Here is an 18,525-nt window from a genome sequence, read left to right on the forward strand (position 1 = left end):
TATATATATCTATTGTTATGTTTTCGAACACACTTGGAGGGGTTATGTAATTTGACAAAATAAAAGACTTTAAAGCCTGCAGACTGACATGTTGCTACTTCAGGATAGTAAATTCCCAAAATGCAGCACAAAGCATGTTTCCAGGATTAGTGTGCAGTATTGTGTTCCTTCTTTGTCTGCTTAACGTGCGACAGTTTAACTGTTATCTAAAGAGTTGGTCGTAATAATGAGTTGCCTTGAAAGAGATTAAAAAAATTAAACGTTTGTTTTCATACAAACTCAACTCAAAGAGGTTGTGGACTAAAATCTCTGCCGGTATTGCGCAACACGACTTCACCATCTCAAATTTTCAGGATCAGTCTTTTCACGGTCTGACAGGCACGTAGCAGAGACACTTTCCACCCCACCCCCACCACCCTCTCCGCCCTCCCTCCTCCGCCACCCCCGGTCCTCCCTCCTCCACCACCATCCCCCGAGACGCTGTGAATCTGTGTCACCGCGTACCTGCAGGGGTCAAAGCTGCCACTCGAGCCGCTCCTCAACACCTGAACAATGTCCACCTGCTGCCACCTGTGTCCTCTGGGACCACACCCAGTCCCAGTCCCAGTCCCAGTCTCAGTCCCCCCTCCTCCTCTCGTCCCCTCCCCCCTCCCCTCAGCCAGTCCAAGGAAGCAGCACCCATCAGATTTCTCATCAGTTCCCCCTACGGGCAGCGTGGACATCCTCACCACACAGATATATTTAGACAGAGCTGTCTTTGTCTTCACGTCGGTTCACCTGGAAACAGCTGATCTGTAGGAGCAGAAAAATCACTGCATCTTTTTTTAAATTATTATTTATTTTTGCATTGTTTTGTTTTTCCTTCTTAAAATCAGTTTTGGACTCCGTTGCTTTAAATCTGCTCTACTTTGGATTTAAAGAAATATTTAATGGTAAGATCTGTTAATCTGAGTCTAAATGAAGCGGCTACATGTAAATACTACTTTTTCTAATTTCCCTCCGTCTTCTATTCGAACCTCACATTAGGAGATATCTTCCTCGCAGCTGTGTTTGTGTGTGTGTGTGTGTGTGTGTGTGTGTGTGTGTGTGTGTGTGTGTGTGTGTGTGTGTGTGTGTGTGTGTGTGTGTGTGTCATCATTAAGACTCACTGTCAGCGATGTAATTGCCACACTGATTTCTCAGGGATGTAATGGCACAGCACGCGTGTGCGTTTCCACTTTGTGTTCCTGTGTGTGTGAATAAGAGATAGAAGGTCTCGGATAATGGAAGAAGAAATGCTCTAATTCATCTCGTCTTTTCATTGCAGATTAAAATGGGCTGCTTCACATTCGTCAAACTGATGATGGTTTTGTTCAATTTGCTAATCTTTGTGAGTATGTTTTCCTCTTTGATTACAAGCTCATATATGATGACGAGGAGGTGAAGGAGGTGGTGTTCATTTACTCTGTGAAATCTTTTACGTGAAAAACAAACAATATCTTTCCACACGATGCCCGGGGCTTCTTTCTGTGCCGTCCTTCGGTGCGAACAGAGGTGTGTTAGGTAAACATCTGGGATCGGTGAGCCAGGAGACCTGAACGATGCTCCGTCTCCTCCGCCGCGCCAATTTTCATCTCATTAACTTCAAAGGCTGTAATTTTCCCACCAACGTCCTCGGCTTAATGCGAATAATTTACTAACGCGGTCTGTGAAACAGAGAGAAACTTTTGGCAGAGGTAAGCTGAATCCTGAATCCGAGTCCACCGAGATAACACGTGGAAAACATTTACTGACTTGGAATTTGATGAGAGAAGTTGAATGGGAGTCTATGGAGGCTTTTTGGAGCCGACCTCTAGTGGCACTCGGTGGTATTGCAGCTGAAGACACTTCTGGATCAGAACCATTTTACAGACCTGAAGCTACGAACTCTTTTACAAACAGTCTGAAGTTGCAGCCCACAGTGCCATTCACTGTAACCATGACAACATTATACTTCTAGTATCTTGTTAAAATGTACATCTGTTCATACAAGTGACGACTTAACGTGACATTTTCCAAAACAACTATTTCTATTGATATTCAACATAATCAATCAGGTCGCTGGTGCTCTCATCTCAAGTAGCTGTGATTGATCACCGCATTCATGAGATCCAGATCTCATAATGTATTTTTTTTGGTATTATTATTGTTTTCTAAATTTGACTAGTAAATTATTTTTTAAATAAAAATGTCCCTTAAACAAACAGACTGGACTGTAAGAGTATATCAGGATATCAATGGTATATTAAAAGAAAAAAAAAGCCTCCCTGTCATGAGCCTTTAGCCTGCCGATGCTTCGGACCAATCTAAATGCATTGGACATTAAGAAGTGTCTCCATGTGTGCCGATTCACAGTCGAGTGTCAGGACTTAATCAGATTGTCTGTTTCCAGTAATATGACCCGTGAAGATGGGTTTTATACTCCACTGATGTCTCTCTCTCCTGTTCAGGCCTTTTCAAAGTGAAATAATTCCTGTGGGGTGGGATTGATCCGGTCTCTGTTCCTGCTCCCCCCTCTCTCTCCATTTACCTCCTCTTCTTCCTCCTCCTCCTCCTCCTCCTCTCTGGAGGCCGTGGCCTCCTACTCTTGCAGCCTGTTTTTCATTCCCTGTCCTCGAACCCTAATAGGCTTTATTCCTCCGTCTGCAAGCTGGAAAACCTGATTCTCTCCCCATTTCTTTTTTGCCATGTGGGTGTTGAACTGACGGGTCACCCTCCTTCGTATGGCACACCATCAAAGGGATTAGCCTTCCCTTAAAAACAAAATACAACAAAGAGCCGGTGCCAGCTATAATTACACCAGGTGAGAGATGATGGTGGCAGACATGGAGTTAGAGGAGGAGGGTGGGGGGGTACACTTGTCTTATCACATTTAGCCAATAGCGCGATGATGGCGCCGAGCAGGTTTCTGAAAGAGACGAGGAAAAGTAGCCGGAGTGGAAAAAAATGGAAAAGGAGAAGGTGAATTATAGATAGGAAGAGCAGGTCGGACAAAGAAAAGAAGCAGGAAACGTCAGCGTCTTGACGGGAGATGTGGAAGCGTTGGGGTCTGATGGAGAGGGGGGGGGGGGCACTGCAAGCAGCCTGATGAAACCTGACAGGTGATATCAGGTTTCAAACATGGTTTCTGTCAGATGGTTTCTATTAGAGCAAGAGGAAAAAGAAGAATAAATCACTCAGGAGGGGGCCAAGTGAAGGGGAAATACAGGGAGGAGCAGGAGGAGGAGGAGGAGAGGAAGATGAGGAGGTCAGAGGTGGAGGGACGAGGAAGGAGAGATATCGGGTGATTTCCAGGTTTGTAACGTGAAACTTGTGACACAGTTCGGAATTTGTTTGCGAGCAGGTTCTGCAGGTTTTCAGTCAATAGATAGTTGTTGTTTTTTTGGGTTTTTTTATGAATGCGACGTGGCGAATAGTCAGATCAATAAATACGATAAGAAAAAATGCCGTCCACGTATCACAAACTCTCAAATAAGTAAGCGGAGCTGCACGAAGAGAAAATATGCAGATATGCAGATTTAGTTCCAAAATTTCTCATTAAAATAATTCCGTGTTTCCTACTTTTTTTTTCTTGTTTGTATAAATTACCGTTAAAGCAGACGACTTCATTATTTTTCACAGCACTAATATGGAAATATATCATATTTACCACTCAATCTGTTCCAGTATGGGTCATTTGATGTTGTCCATGGACTGTGTATAAAAGTGGGCGGAGTCTCTGGCTCGGAAAAGTCAAGCTAACACAAAAGTACCTTTAAGTGTAATTCCACTGAGGGCCACTAGGGGGCTGGCTCCAAAAAACCTCTGTCTCCAATTATTTCCTGAAATACAAAGTTTTTTTCCGTAGTTATTGTGTCATTAGCTGAACTCTTCTGAACCTTCTTCTGTAATTGATTAGATATTAGGCCTGACGTAGAGGAATGTTTAGGGTTTGATTTATATGTCTGAGGTGCAGTCAGGTGTACAGTATTGTGGGCGGGGCATAGTGTCCTCATTGTCTCAGTCAACTCCACCCCCTCACTCCTCCCACATTGGTCCAAATATGGTCACATCGTGCTCCAAAATGCCAAACTGGAGGCTTAAAAATCTATTTGTTTGGAAATGTCGGTGTTTGGGTTCAGCCGGAGCAGCGTGGCTGATCGACCCGTACAGACCGAATGTAGAAGCTGTATGTCCTGACTGCGCAGGTGAGGTGTTTAAAACATGTAGTACGAGTCGAATGTGCCATACAAAACTATTAAAATGTTACTTTACCTGTTCGCGTGCAGTATTAGTTGTCGCTCGTCCTCGGATACATAATAAGAAGCCCGAGGCGGTCGCACTAAAGAAACCCTCCTCTGAGGAGGTGCTGAGGAGTCATGGTGTCACTAGGAGGTAATACTAATGTAATGTACGAAGAGAGGCACGGTGATGTAATACAGCTTCTCATTTCCCCAAAAAAACTACTACCCCCTCGATATACTCATGTTGACTTGACCCCGTCTGGATAACTACCAGCCAAAACAAATGATTGACGCTTTCACTGGCTGGTTTGTTAAGAGTGGATTACCTCCTCCTCCTCCTCCTCCTCCTCCTGCTGAGTATATATTTTGCATAGATTTTTGTTATCTTGATTCCCCCCCCTCTACCTCCGGATGCTCCTCGTAGCTGGGCGGCCTGACCCTGCTGGCCATGGGGATCTGGGTGAGCGTGGACGGGAACTCCTTCCTCCACATCTTGGGGCCCTTCTCCAGTCGAGGCATGCAGTTCGTCAACGTGGGATTCTTCTGCATCGCCATCGGGGCGGCGCTGGTGCTGCTGGGCTTCCTGGGCTGCTGCGGAGCCCACAAGGAGAGCAGGTGTCTGCTGCTGCTGGTAAGAGCGTCCAAACCGCCTTTAGATAGCGGAGACGTGACTGGAAGATGTAGGTTGACTAAAGTTGAAGCCAAGAGAGTCGTCCTTTCCCTCCAGTCGCTGTCATCTTCAAAAAAAAATCAAATCTTCAATTACATACAACCTAACTATACTTTCTCTAATGAACTCTGGAGTTCAAATGAGAAAGAGGCAAAAATCTCCATTGGTTGGCCAAATGTCAGGACTTCCTATTTTCCTTTCAAAATAAAAGCCCCTCAAGGGTTTCTTACACAGTTCAGCCACGTCTTTGGTCCCAGAAGCGAAAACTTTACATCGAGTCTATTTGAAACGTAAATCGGTATTAAACTGCATCAAACAGGCAGGAAGTCAGAAGAGAGAAACAGCGTAAAGAATTTCAAAATAAAACACCTTCTGCAAACTCCTTCCTACTTCCTACAGGAACTGTGTGTGAAGCAGTTATTAAAATGTGTTTTTTAAAATGAAACCATTTAACGTTTGTCCAGCGTCTCACTCCCCCTCCCCCTCTCCCGCCTCATCGCCACCGGCAACGCCAGCGACCCCCAACACAGCACAGCGTACGGTTATTACGCTCATGAATGAAGGGAGCTAACTACCTCTCAGTCCACCGCGGCGAGGCTAATGAGGAGCACGATTTCCCCCCATCGAGTTGAACGATGGCGGATCCTCCGACTGACTGATCTGGGAACAGCTGTAATGGAGCGAAATAAAAAATAAATAAATAAAAACAACCGAGCTTCTGCGTACCCGGCCGAGCTTTATCGACCGTCGGTGATCGTTACGAACAGGAACGCCCGAGTGAGATTATTATTGCATGTTTCTTCTTTCCTCCTCCTCCCTGCAGTTCTTCTCCATCATCCTCATCATCTTCATCGCCGAAGTGGCCGCGGGAGTCGTGGCTTTGAACTACTCTTCATTTGTAAGTTTTCCCTCCATCCATCTTCCTCCTCCTTCCTCTTTCACTCCCGTTCTTTTGCCCTTTTGTCTCCTAATTCCCCCCCCCACCCTCACCCCCCATCATAGCGGAGGGCCATCATTGAATTACTGGCTTCACTACATTCGGCTACTTAATGACTCCGGGATAGCCCGAGGCCGCGCGCTGTCTCTCACTTTGAACAATTTATTACTCTGGAATATTGAAGCTGAAGCATTTTATATGCAAAACAGCCTATTTACATACGTGTCCCTCTTTCTCTCTCACACACACACACACACACACACACACACACACACACACACACACACACACACACACACACACACACACACGTGCGCCATTTCCATTTAGTGCCACATATAATAATTACAAGGATTTCAAATGAGCTATGTAAAAGGAGGTTATAGCCGAGACTGGTCTGCTCCTAAAAGAAAATACAAAGAGGAGTTTTTTTTTATCCAGTTGGGGGATGTATCTGAAGCCCCGCAGGTGGTGTTGAGGTGGTAATCTAACGCACCTCCGTCTGCAGGGAGGTCGGCGACGTGCCGGGCAGAGCCGACTCCGCGAGCGCGGTGGAATTTCATTTGTTTGTGCTTCTGGTTTGTTGGTAAACCAGTTTGACATGCGGCTGGCACGCTGCAAACAATATCAGAAAACCAAGCGGCGGTCTTGTTTTTCAGTTGTTGTTTTTTTAAAGCACGTTTAACACTCGCGACTGCTGTCGGAAAAAAACTCCACAAGGCCGATCCGAGCCGCAGCCTAGGGCGAGGTGGTAGAGCGGGTTTGCCCACTGACCAACAACAGGTTGTAGGTTCAATCCCCACTTCCTTCCTGTTTTGCATGTCAGTGTCCTTGACAGTGAAGCCCAAGTTGCTCCCGATTGCAGGACGGCACCTCGCATGAAATGTTTGTTTTTTATAAATCACGATTTTAGACTTTTTGTTTGTTTTTTGTTTTTACAGCAAAGTGTAAAATAGACACAGAAAAACGTGAGATTGCTACGCTTGGCGCCATCTAGGCGTGAAAGTGTCAACGTAAAAAAAATAAAAATAAAAATCTCTGAATCACGTCATTTACTGCCTTCAAACATTGGCCAACATTTTTTGTATTTGGTCTCAAAACATCTGTTGCGGGACCTCGGTCACATGATCCTGGGTCACATGAAAGTTTCACGCTTTTCACAAACGTGTAACTTTCACGCCTGGGCTGCCCAAAGCGTGGCCACTTACTACACTTTTTGCAGTGTACAGCGCCGCATTTAACTCCTGAACAATGCATTCTGGTCCTGTCCAATCATGACTCTGTGTGTGTGTGTGTGTGTGTGTGTGTGTGTGTGTGTGTGTGTGTGTGTGTGTGTGTGTGTGTGTGTGTGTGTGTGTGTGTGTGTGTGTGTGTGTGTCCTTGGAGGCCATGTTTGGAAGCGCTGCAGCTGCTGTTCAGTGATTTTTTTGTTTTAAATGAATCGGCCTCGTCTCTCACTCGTCATTTAGAGCGGCCGAGTTAACCGAAGCAACGCTGCGTGAACGGCGTCTGGCGGGAGGCGAACGGTCGTCCTGTCGTCTAAAAGCACCGTTAAATGTCAAACATAACTCCCGCGTCTTGTCTTTCTCAGAAGAGATCACAGATTTGGTTCTGAAGTCAATTTAAAGCGCTGTTTGTTGGCTTCAGCGTCATCCGTTCATTACAAACACCAAAGAAACACGGTCGCTCGCATCGCAGGTATGAGACGACCAGCTGTCCGTCTTCCTGCCTTCTGATAAGACGTAAACAGAAGAGCAGGATAATGAATATGGTGGCATTATATATCTAATATGCATATATATAGCTGCCCGTGTCGGCGCGTAAGAGACGAGAGATGTGAACAATGAAGGGAGACGATAAATAAAGCGTTGATCTTTTCTGTTCTACTTATCTGCTGCGTAAATCTGCCTTTTTGGCTTCCGGGTCTCCGAAGCTCATCTAAAACCAAAAGAGCCAATAACGTTCAGGTGGTCGGAATAACGGAGATTTAATAAGCAATTCCAGCAGGTGTTATGAGAGGCGTCGGTCACGCTTGTTCGAAGGTTGGAGATTTATTACGATATGAACTCGATGTAGTGTCGCGCTGAATGAATTATGCCAACAGCAGAGTCCAAATAACATAATCCAACGCAATTCATGGTTTGTTTTAACTCGTCATCAATAAGAGGAACGATTAGTCCGAAGGTTGTGATGTGAGGTGATTAACTCTGACGACTTCTGTACTAATCGATATTTATACATATTTCAATTGGTGGGGAGAAAAAAAAATGGCTATGTTGCATCATCACCTGATCCTGCAGCTGTACAGAGCTTTTTAGCATCTTTAAGCTCATTGTTTTGGTTTTAAAGAGCACAACGATATATTTTTGGTGAAAGAAGCTCTAAAACTGCTCCGACCTTCAAATGAAGGTTCACATATTTTTTGCCATGTTCAGACATGTTATATCGGTTCCTTTTCCTCATTCCATAAATGACAAAGTAAATATATATACAATACAAAAATGTTTGTCTCGTTTGAAATAATCCCTCATTCATAAGAAAAGAAGATTCAAAAGACCTGTCAGGCCTGTCAATCAAACAGACACGCCCCCCAAGCGTCTCCTGTCACAGAATCTGTCATATTGTGCACAAGATGGAATATTTTTTATATCCAAATGTTCATTAGATAATTGTAATCCTTTTATTTGAAAGTTTATTAGGTACTTTTCAATCGATTTCATACAAACAGGTGGATATTATGACTGAATTATGATTTTCTTGTACCAAAGCACAGCTCAGCTGGAAGCATTGAGCCTTTCCTTTATTGCTTTTCCTTTTTAAAAACAATAACCAATTAGCAGAGGGCGATCCGCTGCGGTAAAACATATATTGATAATTACTTCAAAAACAGCAAAACACTGTAAAACAGCAGCGGATCAATAACTAATAAGGCTGAAGATTTTTTTTTGTTTGTAAAATGTGTTCCCTCCACTGTACATTGATAGATGTGTTATCGCCGGGGCGGTGTGTTACTATACAGGCTTTGTCCTGCTGATACACTCACCTGTGTGTGTGTGTGTGTGTGTGTGTGTGTGTGTGTGTGTGTGTGTGTGTGTGTGTGTGTGTGTGTGTGTGTGTGTGTGTGTGTGTGTGTGTGTGTGTGTGTGTGTTGTGGGGTCCATATCAGTGTGTGTTTAACGGGATGTGGCGAGGCGCGTGGCCGATTGACAGTGATGAATTAGCCGCCTGGTAATAACCCTCTGTGATCTTCACCGCTCTCTCTTCTTCTTGGGGGGCACTTTTAATTGTGGCATGTATCCCAGCATCCCCTCGGGCATCTCCTAGCCCCCCTCCCACACACACACACACACACACACACCCTGTCATTGTACACCTGCTCACACACACACACACACACACACACACACACACACACACACACACACACACACACACACACACACACACACACACACACACACACTAAAGAAAAAAAGCTTTACTCCTGCACATACAGTAAAGCACACACACTCTCCCTCCCTGTCAAGCGAGTCTTTGTGTGCATGTACGCGGTGGGATTATTAATCAAAACAGAAAAAGAAAACTGAAGTGGAAGCAGGAGGGGGGATGATGAGGGGGTGGAGTGGGGGAGGATGAGGTGGGGGTGGGGGTGGGGTGGAGGGCATGAAACAGGGTTAAGCTGTGTGCGTGTGAAGGAATCCTCACAACAAAAGAATCTCCTGAGTCGGGGAACCAGACCGGCCTCTTTTCTACCACTTTGGATAAACATGAATATCAGACCAAATGTGTCCTGACCGAAGCCGTCAGAGCACCAATATAAATGTAAATGGCCCCCAGTTTATGAGCAGAAAAAAGAAAAAAAAAAAAGGAGAAGAAGAAGAAGAAGAATGGAGAATGACGTCTCGGCCCCCTTTTTTTGATTTATTTTCATTTTTTCCAGGTGCCAGGACCCGGGCCTGTTTATTTCCCAGGTGCTTTGAGCGAGAGACGATTTATTTAATTTCTGATGAATAGGTGACTCCCAGAGAATTATCCTCCTCCTGCCCATGAAATCAGCTGCAGTGTTTTATTTCCGAGAGCTCCCACATAGTCCTTCGCGTCTCCACTTATGTGTGTGAGAGGTTGACGGGGCAGTGATGTGCTTTTATACTCCTTCACCGGAAGACATTTACATATAAAGGCCTCTCATCTCCATAATGAACCCTGAGGAATACCGTGTGAAGCGCTGATGCTGTTGAAGTGCTTTTTATTTATCTAGTCATTGTTGGATATTTTTGTACAACTGGGATATTTTTAGATGGCCAATAATAAAAAATAAAAACCACCTTGAAAAAAGAGAGTATTTTCAAGAGGACGAATAGTTTGAGGAAACTGGGACATTTTTGGGGAAATTTGGGACATTTGTCCAATAGATCCATTTTTGGAAAGTCAGGACATTTTAGATTATGTACATATTCTGAGGACAGTTTTGGAAGTGGGACATTTTTCAAAAGTTGAGACAACAGAAGGACGAATTATGGGCATTGTGAATTTTGAAAATATTTGGTAAATTAAGACATTTAAGTACAATGAGAACAACTTTGGCACGTGTGAACATTTCTGTCCAGTCGGGACAAATGAGTAAATGTTTTGGGAAATTAAAGGGCCTTAAATGAAAGAAATGAATGAATGAAAATTCCTCTCTCTGTGTGTGTGTGTGTGTGTGTGTGTGTGTGTGTGTGTGTGTGTGTGTGTGTGTGTGTGTGTGTGTGTGTGTGTGTGTGTGTGTGTGTGTGTTCCACAGGCTGAGGAGATCCTGAGAGCGTGGGCGATCCCTGCGTTACAGAAGAACTACGGCGGTGATCCTGTGGTCACTAAGATCTGGAACACCACCATGACAGAGGTACGACGTGTCTGAAGACATTTACATCGTTATGATGTTTCTGTGTGTGTTTAAAACTTGAACAGGCTTTTTTCTGAACTACAAACTATGTGTTTATACAGTAAACCCTGTGAGATTTCGCCATTTTAACACACAGTCTCCCAAAAGTGACGAGAACCATGAAAACTAAACCTTTCTTGGGCAGCTGGGTTTGATTTCAACATCAGTTCACGAACACAGAGTTCACACACGAGGCTCTGAGCTGATTGACAGTTGCCATTTAGACTGAGGTGGAGTTGTCAGTCAACATGAGGCGTAAAGCGGGGAACCATGCAGGTGAAGAAGATAATGATGCTCAAACGAGGGAACCAAATTAACAAGTAGAACATCAGAGGATTCAGAACAACATGAAAAACTCCGGGTAAACCTCAGAAACAGAGAAAACCAAAACGCCAAATAAAGCTGAAATACGGCACTTTGACAGCATCCATTATCCAATAATCATTATCAAGCAGATCAAATGTGTAACTGTTCAAATACCGAAGAGTTTGAGCTTCATTCAACAGATGATAAACGGAGTCTTTGTGACGGCGTAGTGTCGTGTCCTTGAGCTGCACTCGTGAAACAGCACAATCAAACTGCCGTGTGCAAAATGAAGACTATTGTTCATCGGTTCTCTGCTTTTGTCCAACATTTAATCTCATCTCGATTTAACACAATCACTTCCTTCTCTCCCCTCAAAACTGTCAGTCAGACCTCGAATTGCACAAAAAAACAACTATATTTTCTCACTTCCACTTCATTGTGCGGAGTTAATCAAATTATTTCAGTTTTATTTGCCAACTTTAGGTGAAAGGAATTTATAGTAAAGTACAACTCAGTTTTGAATATATATTTGCAAAGCGACATACCCGACCTGACAACGTGAGGTCTGAATATCTGCAGCAGCGAGACTCTTGTTGAGCTTGAACTCAGTAAAGTTCAGGTATGCAGAAGAAAATCTGTATTTATTGATTAAAAACTCCCCACAACTTTCTCCTCGAGTGTTTTCCTGCTCTGGGATGACGGCATTTTTTTTCCCCCCATCCTTCTCGCAGCTGAAGTGCTGCGGTTTCTCCAACTACACCGATTTTGTGGACTCCGAGTTTGAAAAGGAGAACGGAGGCAGCCTGCCGCCGAGCTGCTGCTGGACCAACATCGCCCCCTGCAGCCCGGCGGAGGCGGAGCGCAGCGCCATGCAGGTGAATTTTGTTTAAAAAGCACCCCAATTTAATGTACAAAACAAGTAACGGGAGGAAAGAAGTGTCTATTTTGTAAATATTCATTCATATTAGGGTGTACAAAATTTTACATACGCTTCTCTATATTGCACAACACAATTTAAAAGCTACATAAACTTCCAACAGTTCTAATAAAAACTGAACACAGCATTCATACATGTAGGATTTACTGCAGAGCCGGACTGCATTCGTTTTATCAAGGTGTACCTAATAAATTGGTGACTGAGTGTAAATTAATCATTAATTCTTCAGGAAGTCAGGAATTGATTGGAGACATATTTTGGTCATAAACCAAAGTACTGGATCCCATGGTGCAGCTGGAGGAAAGGTCACGGGAAGCCCAAAGTGATTCATGGTCATCCTGAAGGGGGTGTGAATATCTCCACCAAATTTAATTCCAATCCAAGCACAAGCTTTTCACTCAAAACTACAGTTGTAAACCTGCTGCTGGTGGCAAAAAAAATCAGGAGACAAAGAGAATCGTCCTCTGCGGACCACGAATATCTGTCTGGACAACCCATGCGATACTTGACATATTTCAGCGACTGTTAAAGTTTGCTATATCAGTTGCAGCTAGCCATTACTGTTCCTTGCAACAGTTGTTCTGGCCCGTGATATTTATATTTGGACAAACACGTTCCCCCCTCAGGGCTGTTTTGAACAAATACTGGAGACCCTCAAACAGCACGCCAACATCGTGGGAGGCGTCGCTGCAGGAATTGGAGTGTTGGAGGTAAAAAAAAACACAAAAAAACACACAAGAAGCTCGAGGAAAAGCTAAATTTATCGTTTCTATTATTTAGTCCGAGTTCAGACGTTTTTTTGTGTTTGTTTTTTCCCAGATTGCTGCCATGATTGTGTCCATGTACCTGTACTGTCACCTGGACAACAGAGTCACCTGAGACTCCTCCACAGAAATAACCAAGACGGATCACATGATTTGGTTTTCAAATCGACACTCTTTAACCCCGTCTTGAAGCGGTGTTACTCGCAGTCTCTTTCTTTTATAGTTCCTTTTAGGGAAATATTTACAATGAAGCCATGTTTATGACGTACATTTTTTTTGTTGCAGTAAATCATTTTCTTTTTCTTCAAAAAATGTAAACATTACAAATAATACCTACAAAGTGTAAATACATATTTGTCAATAAAATATTTCACAAGTTTATTATATGCAAATTTCTTATTTGGTGACAGATTATCCAGCACGCTTGCTTTAGCTTCTTTTTTGTTTTAGCTACTTTTAGCTCTCAGTTTTGATTTTCTGTCCATCTGCAGCAGCGGCACACAGAGTTCAGGGAAGAAGGTTTAAAAGCCAACTGTAGACTATCTTCCCAAAAGCATACAAGCTGGAGACCAACCGAAGAAAGTTGAACATCTAGCAGCTAAAAGAGCCACAGTTTGAAGATCAAGAATTCATATTTGAGTTTCATTCCAGTGGTGTAATGTAATAGTTTAAAGGTTTTCAGGCAGTAGTTGACAGTTGCAGCTCTTAACACAGAGAGAGATGCCAAAACACCTCAGAGAAATACAAGAAGACCACAAAGAGATGCCAAAACACCTCAGAGAAATACAAGACGACCACAAAGAGATGCCAAAACACCTCAGAGAAATACAAGAAGACCACAAAGAGATGCCAAAACACCTCAGAGAAATACAAGACGACCACAAAGAGATGCCAAAACACCTCAGAGAAATACAAGACGACCACAAAGAGATGCTAAATGACCAAACAAGGATGTAAAACCAACATAAAGCGACTACAGAGAGATGCACCAATAAGATGCATCAGAAAAGGAAACTGTTCTGGTTTGTTTTCCATCTGAATGACTTGCTGCTACATCAGAGTGGTGGAGAAGGTGGTGCTCATTATTTCATGATCTCTTGGGGACTCGTAACGCCGTCAGCTGTCCTGGTTTTTGATGATAAAGAGACCGTAGTGGCCCGAATTGTGTAAAATCGTTGAATCTGAAGCCCGTTTCCCTCTAAAATGAAGCTCCGCACTCGTGAAGGGAAGCGGCGGTGCTGAGGACCTCTTTTGTCCACCGTGTTATTCACTAATGTTCCTTCTCCTGCCCTTGAAGTTAACAAGCATTGTGGCACAAGGTTCAGTAGGTATTAAACCAATAAAAGGTGAGACAACAAGCCGGAGGCGGAGCATTGTTCATGTGTGCAGCAGATGTTTCCGCTCTTCTTGAATTAGTGCTTTCATGACTAGAAAAAAAGATCTACGAGAAAAAAATACCTAAAATACGACACAAAGATGGAGCCATTTCTTTCAGATTACATTTAAACCAAAGTTATAATAGTGAAAGGACGCTGTTTAAATCTCACAATCCACTAATCAATAATTTGTATGAACAATGGATGCAGTTAAATGTGTGTGAGCACGATGAAAGGTATCAGAGATAAGCCATGAATGTACAGATGAGCCTCTGCAGCTGACTTTCAATCCCACAAAACATTTCAACATCTTTTGCACAAATTTGAAAGCATAAGAAACTCTTTATAGTGAAGGCAAAAAAAAACAACAACCAAAAAACCACTTGGTTAATGTTAAAAGTTCACAAAGATGAAAACACAAAGTTTACTTGAAGAAATAATACTGCGACATAAATATTAATCTTTCATTGGTTTCTGAAAGTCTCTGAAAACTCGTGAAAATTCTTCCACTTTACATTCGTTTCAAATCTAATTTTTTTGGTCATCGCTAAATGGGAAATTCATGAGAGCAGCACCAGTTTATTCTGTTATTCTTTTATTGATAACTAATATTATTCCAGACTGATCTGAATAATTTCAAAATAGCTCAAACCATAAATCCACTCTTAAAGTGGGACTTTGAGATTTTCCATTTAACTCAATGGTTTGGTTTTTTCACTGCTTCATGATTGAGTTTTTCTTAAAAAAAAAAAAAAAAAAAGATTTTCATTATTTTCAGTTGCTAATTTCATCTGGTTTTAAGATACTTTTCAATGAAACACCTCCTGCAGATTTATTCACATTAAAAGTGGCCCAAAGGGGAACGATCCTTCCTTTTTCCCTACTGAATGCATCTGACCTCTTTTATTCATGACTATAATCTCACATTTTTTTGCGGACGCATTTATTGCACAAAATAAATTACGTCATTGTGTATATTCTGCTCTTTCCCCGACATTAATGTGATAGAACTTGTTGAAATGTGCAGAGGCGTGTTTTTGTTCCATCCAATTATAAAGCCACGCGAGGTATTTAGAGTTAAAAATCTGTCATCATCATCTCAGCAGCTCCATGTTTAACAATAACCCCCCACCCCCACCCCCCTCCTCCACCCACCCACCAGCTCACACTCGCACAAAATCTATATTCCATCTACATCTCAGCCATCAGCCGCCGAGCTCGGCTCATCACGATGTTCAATAGGTCAGAAATGACATTTAAAAAGGCGGCGAACGCACGCCGACATGGACCAGCGACTCCTGATTCAGCCACAAATGACCTGCTGTGTGTGTGTGTGTGTGTGTGTGTGTGTGTGTGTGTGTGTGTGTGTGTGTGTGTGTGTGTGTGTGTGTGTGAATAAGAGCCTCCTGTGAAATAAAAGCGACGTGACCCAGTTGTCAGTTAGTGCACCAACACACCGTTACGATCACGGTGAATAACTCCGACCTGAACCTCCGTCTAGTTTTAGACACACAAAAAAAACAACAACAAAAAAAGTTCCCCAGGCAGGAAGAACGGTTCCTAAACACAAAGAACGGTTCCTAAACACAAAGAACGGTTCCCAAACACAAAGAACGGTTCCCAAACACAAAGAACTCCGATGATCAGATAATTGGATGATAGATGAAACTGTAAAAATGACTTTTAACTGCATCTCCGACTTTGAGCTTCTCCATCTTATGAGGAGCTTTTTTTCCTTTTTCGAGGAGCTCCACTAATTATAGCAGCTCAAAGACTGCTGGCAGGATTTAGAGAACAAAAGAAAGACGGTTTTTTGGGGGCTTTAGAGGGAAAATGAGCAACAATCAAATGGCTTCCTGTTTTCGAATGTTCTTTTCTTCTGCCTGATTGTTTTAATGCTTTTCTGTGAAGAGCTTTGAATTGTCTTGTTGCTGAAACGTGCTGCACAAATAAACTCTCCTCTCAGTAGACGTGTCAAACAAACTAAACAAGTTTTATGTGTCGGCAGAAAACGCACGCAGGAGGGAAGCAAAGGCTGCTGGGAAGGCGGGAGAATCCCCGATCCCTTGTTTCAGATCATTTGCCTCCGAGCGGGTACGGCGGCCGCCGGGTTTTTTTCCATCACAGGATGTGAACGTCGGCGCTTCTGTCCTCGGTGGAAACACCAAACCTGCCGATTTACATACACAAATAACAATAACTACAAGTTTACTCCATTAATAATGTGCAATAATCATCATAATAGCAATAATAAATCCTTCCGTTAGAATCACGTAGAAAAGCAGCACAAAACTCAGTAAAAACATCTTTATTATTTCCATGACAAAAGGTAAATGAACTCGTACGCCTGTGACCTTCGGTGTGACCTTTGACCCCTCGCTGTCACTCACACAAAGCTCCCTTCTTCCAAACTGTGTCAAAGCTTTAAATTTAACAAACCGTATTGGTGAGGAAACAGTGATCTCAGTCCAGTTTGACCTTCTCGCCTCGTCGGAGGAAACGTGAGTGAAATGAAGACAAAAGATTAAAAAAAATAAAAATAAAAAATAAATAAAGTAGAGATTCTACTTTGTCATTTTCATAAGAAACAAAACCGCAAACAAACAAACAAACAAGACAACATGGGCTGGAATACTGCCGAGTAAGCAGCTCTGTCTGACAGCAGGTATTAAACATGTGGTTGCCTTAAAATACAGAGCACCCTTTCAAAATAAAAGACCAAAAAAAAGAAAAAATACTGATTTATCGATAAGTGATGAAAACTCAAAAGCTCAAACATCAACAGACGCAGAACAGATTTGAATTCACTGCGAGTTAATTAACTTAATTTGTAATCAAACCTATCGAGCATTAATAAGTAGTATATTAACGCATCCACTAACTGATCAAAGACGTTAATAAGAGTTAGAGCTGCTGACAAACAGCCAGTTAATATATTATTATAAAGAAATGATCGCTGTATTTGTTAATATACTGCTTATAAATGCCAAGTTAAGTGTGATTAAATAAAAGTTGTACCCTTATTTTGAAAGGATTATTCTTATATGAACTTTGGGAATCGATTCTGTTCATAATATTTCAGAATAAAAAACCTGCCGAAACGATGAGACGCGAAATCAATTAACAAAACAAAAAGACGAGTATCAGACGACATATTTTTCTCTGATGATTGACAGCAGTTGTTTTGGGTCATAAAACACTTCAGGGCCTTTTTCAGATCTCCGAGGTGACGCAGCAGTACCACGTTGAAATAAAACGAACGACATCGCTACGTACTGTCGGTGGAGGTGGAGGTGGGCGGAGCCTCCACTTTCTACCTGCACGCAGGAAATCAGGCAGATTCTGAAAAATCGATTCATAGATTTAACACACGCTGCTTCTACGAGTCACCTGGCGAGACTTCCCGCTAGAAATTTTCAAAGTAAAAGTATCATTTTCAAACGAAAAAAAAGTAAATAATTAAGCAAAAAAAAATATTGTATTAAATATTTGTTTTGCACTTTTGTAGTGTTAATTCAGTCGTAGAGACTTCGTAGAGAATTTTCTCTCGATGCCGTGACAAAGTTAATAGTTATGTGCTTTAGGTTGTTCGCCTCCTATGTGCAGCTCTGCGTGAACTTTGTCAAAATATAGACAAAAGGTTTATTTTACTTCTCCTTTTAATAAGTAAAAAAACATCATTTGATTCCAGCTTTATGAACCTTATGTTTTTGATGCTTTTGTAAATGTCCAGCTAGAAGTCCGTTTACAGCAGAGCGATGCTCTCTACTAATAAATACGTTTCACGGTGACACAGTGTCGTTTTGTCTCTAAAAGCAGCGAATGTCATTAAAAAAAAAAAACGTGAATACTTTTTTTTCCGTTCCGATTCCCCTCAATTAAAATGTAATCCCAGGCAACTGATGTAAAGCAGTCAATGACAGTAAAAACCCACATGGCTTCTTCACTCAGACTCCCCATCTGATGCTGAAAAATATGCTGACCCTTTTAAATTTTTCATCAAAAAATATATAGTCACGTATATACATTATTATTTCTGTATCTGTAAACGTTAGGCTCATTAAAAAAAAAAAAAAGCGCTGATCTTGATAAAAGTTGATAAAAAAAAGAAAAGAAAAAAAAGCAAACAAACCACTAAAAACCTTTTGACTGTAGGATGTCAAATAAATAGAGATAAGTTAAAACGTATGTACAGGATGGACAAAAGCACTCAGTAGTTAAAAACACAAACGAGGAGGAGATCGTGGATAAACTCCGGTTTGCGAATTGTGAAATTCAAAAACGGGGCCAGGTGGGAATCGGCCCGCGGTTGTCACGGAAACCGACAGCTGTTTTTTTTTAAAAGTCACAGTCAACCAAAAACTCAGCGTTCC

General features: G+C 42.3%; 1 protein-coding gene across 1 annotated transcript; it reads left to right on the top strand.

The window, feature by feature from the left end:
- The first annotated feature begins 1,312 nt into the window (after positions 1 to 1,312).
- On the top strand, positions 1,313 to 12,967 carry LOC138635338 (tetraspanin-1). The gene is made up of 7 exons (XM_069722760.1): positions 1,313 to 1,369; positions 4,666 to 4,872; positions 5,735 to 5,809; positions 10,632 to 10,730; positions 11,807 to 11,950; positions 12,639 to 12,722; positions 12,832 to 12,967. Exons 1-7 carry the CDS (start codon positions 1,313 to 1,315, stop codon positions 12,889 to 12,891), a joined length of 726 nt encoding a protein of 241 aa, XP_069578861.1. The 3' UTR covers positions 12,892 to 12,967.
- The last annotated feature ends 5,558 nt before the right edge of the window (positions 12,968 to 18,525 follow it).

Source organism: Brachyistius frenatus, unplaced genomic scaffold, assembly GCF_029030835.1.
Source record: "Brachyistius frenatus isolate BFR_SWC_R1_liver_20210118 unplaced genomic scaffold, ASM2903083v1 Contig_304, whole genome shotgun sequence".
Taxonomy (NCBI): Eukaryota; Metazoa; Chordata; class Actinopteri; family Embiotocidae; genus Brachyistius; species Brachyistius frenatus.

What these genes read in the sequence shown, in the direction of transcription:
- LOC138635338 (XM_069722760.1), top strand. Translation starts at nt 1,313, where the DNA reads ATGGGCTGCTTCACATTCGTCAAACTGATGATGGTTTTGTTCAATTTG. An exon ending in GGAACACCACCATGACAGAG is followed by an intron (nt 10,731 to 11,806) that starts GTACGACGTGTC and finishes TCCTTCTCGCAG; the next exon opens with CTGAAGTGCTGCGGTTTCTC. An exon ending in CGGAGCGCAGCGCCATGCAG is followed by an intron (nt 11,951 to 12,638) that starts GTGAATTTTGTT and finishes TTCCCCCCTCAG; the next exon opens with GGCTGTTTTGAACAAATACT.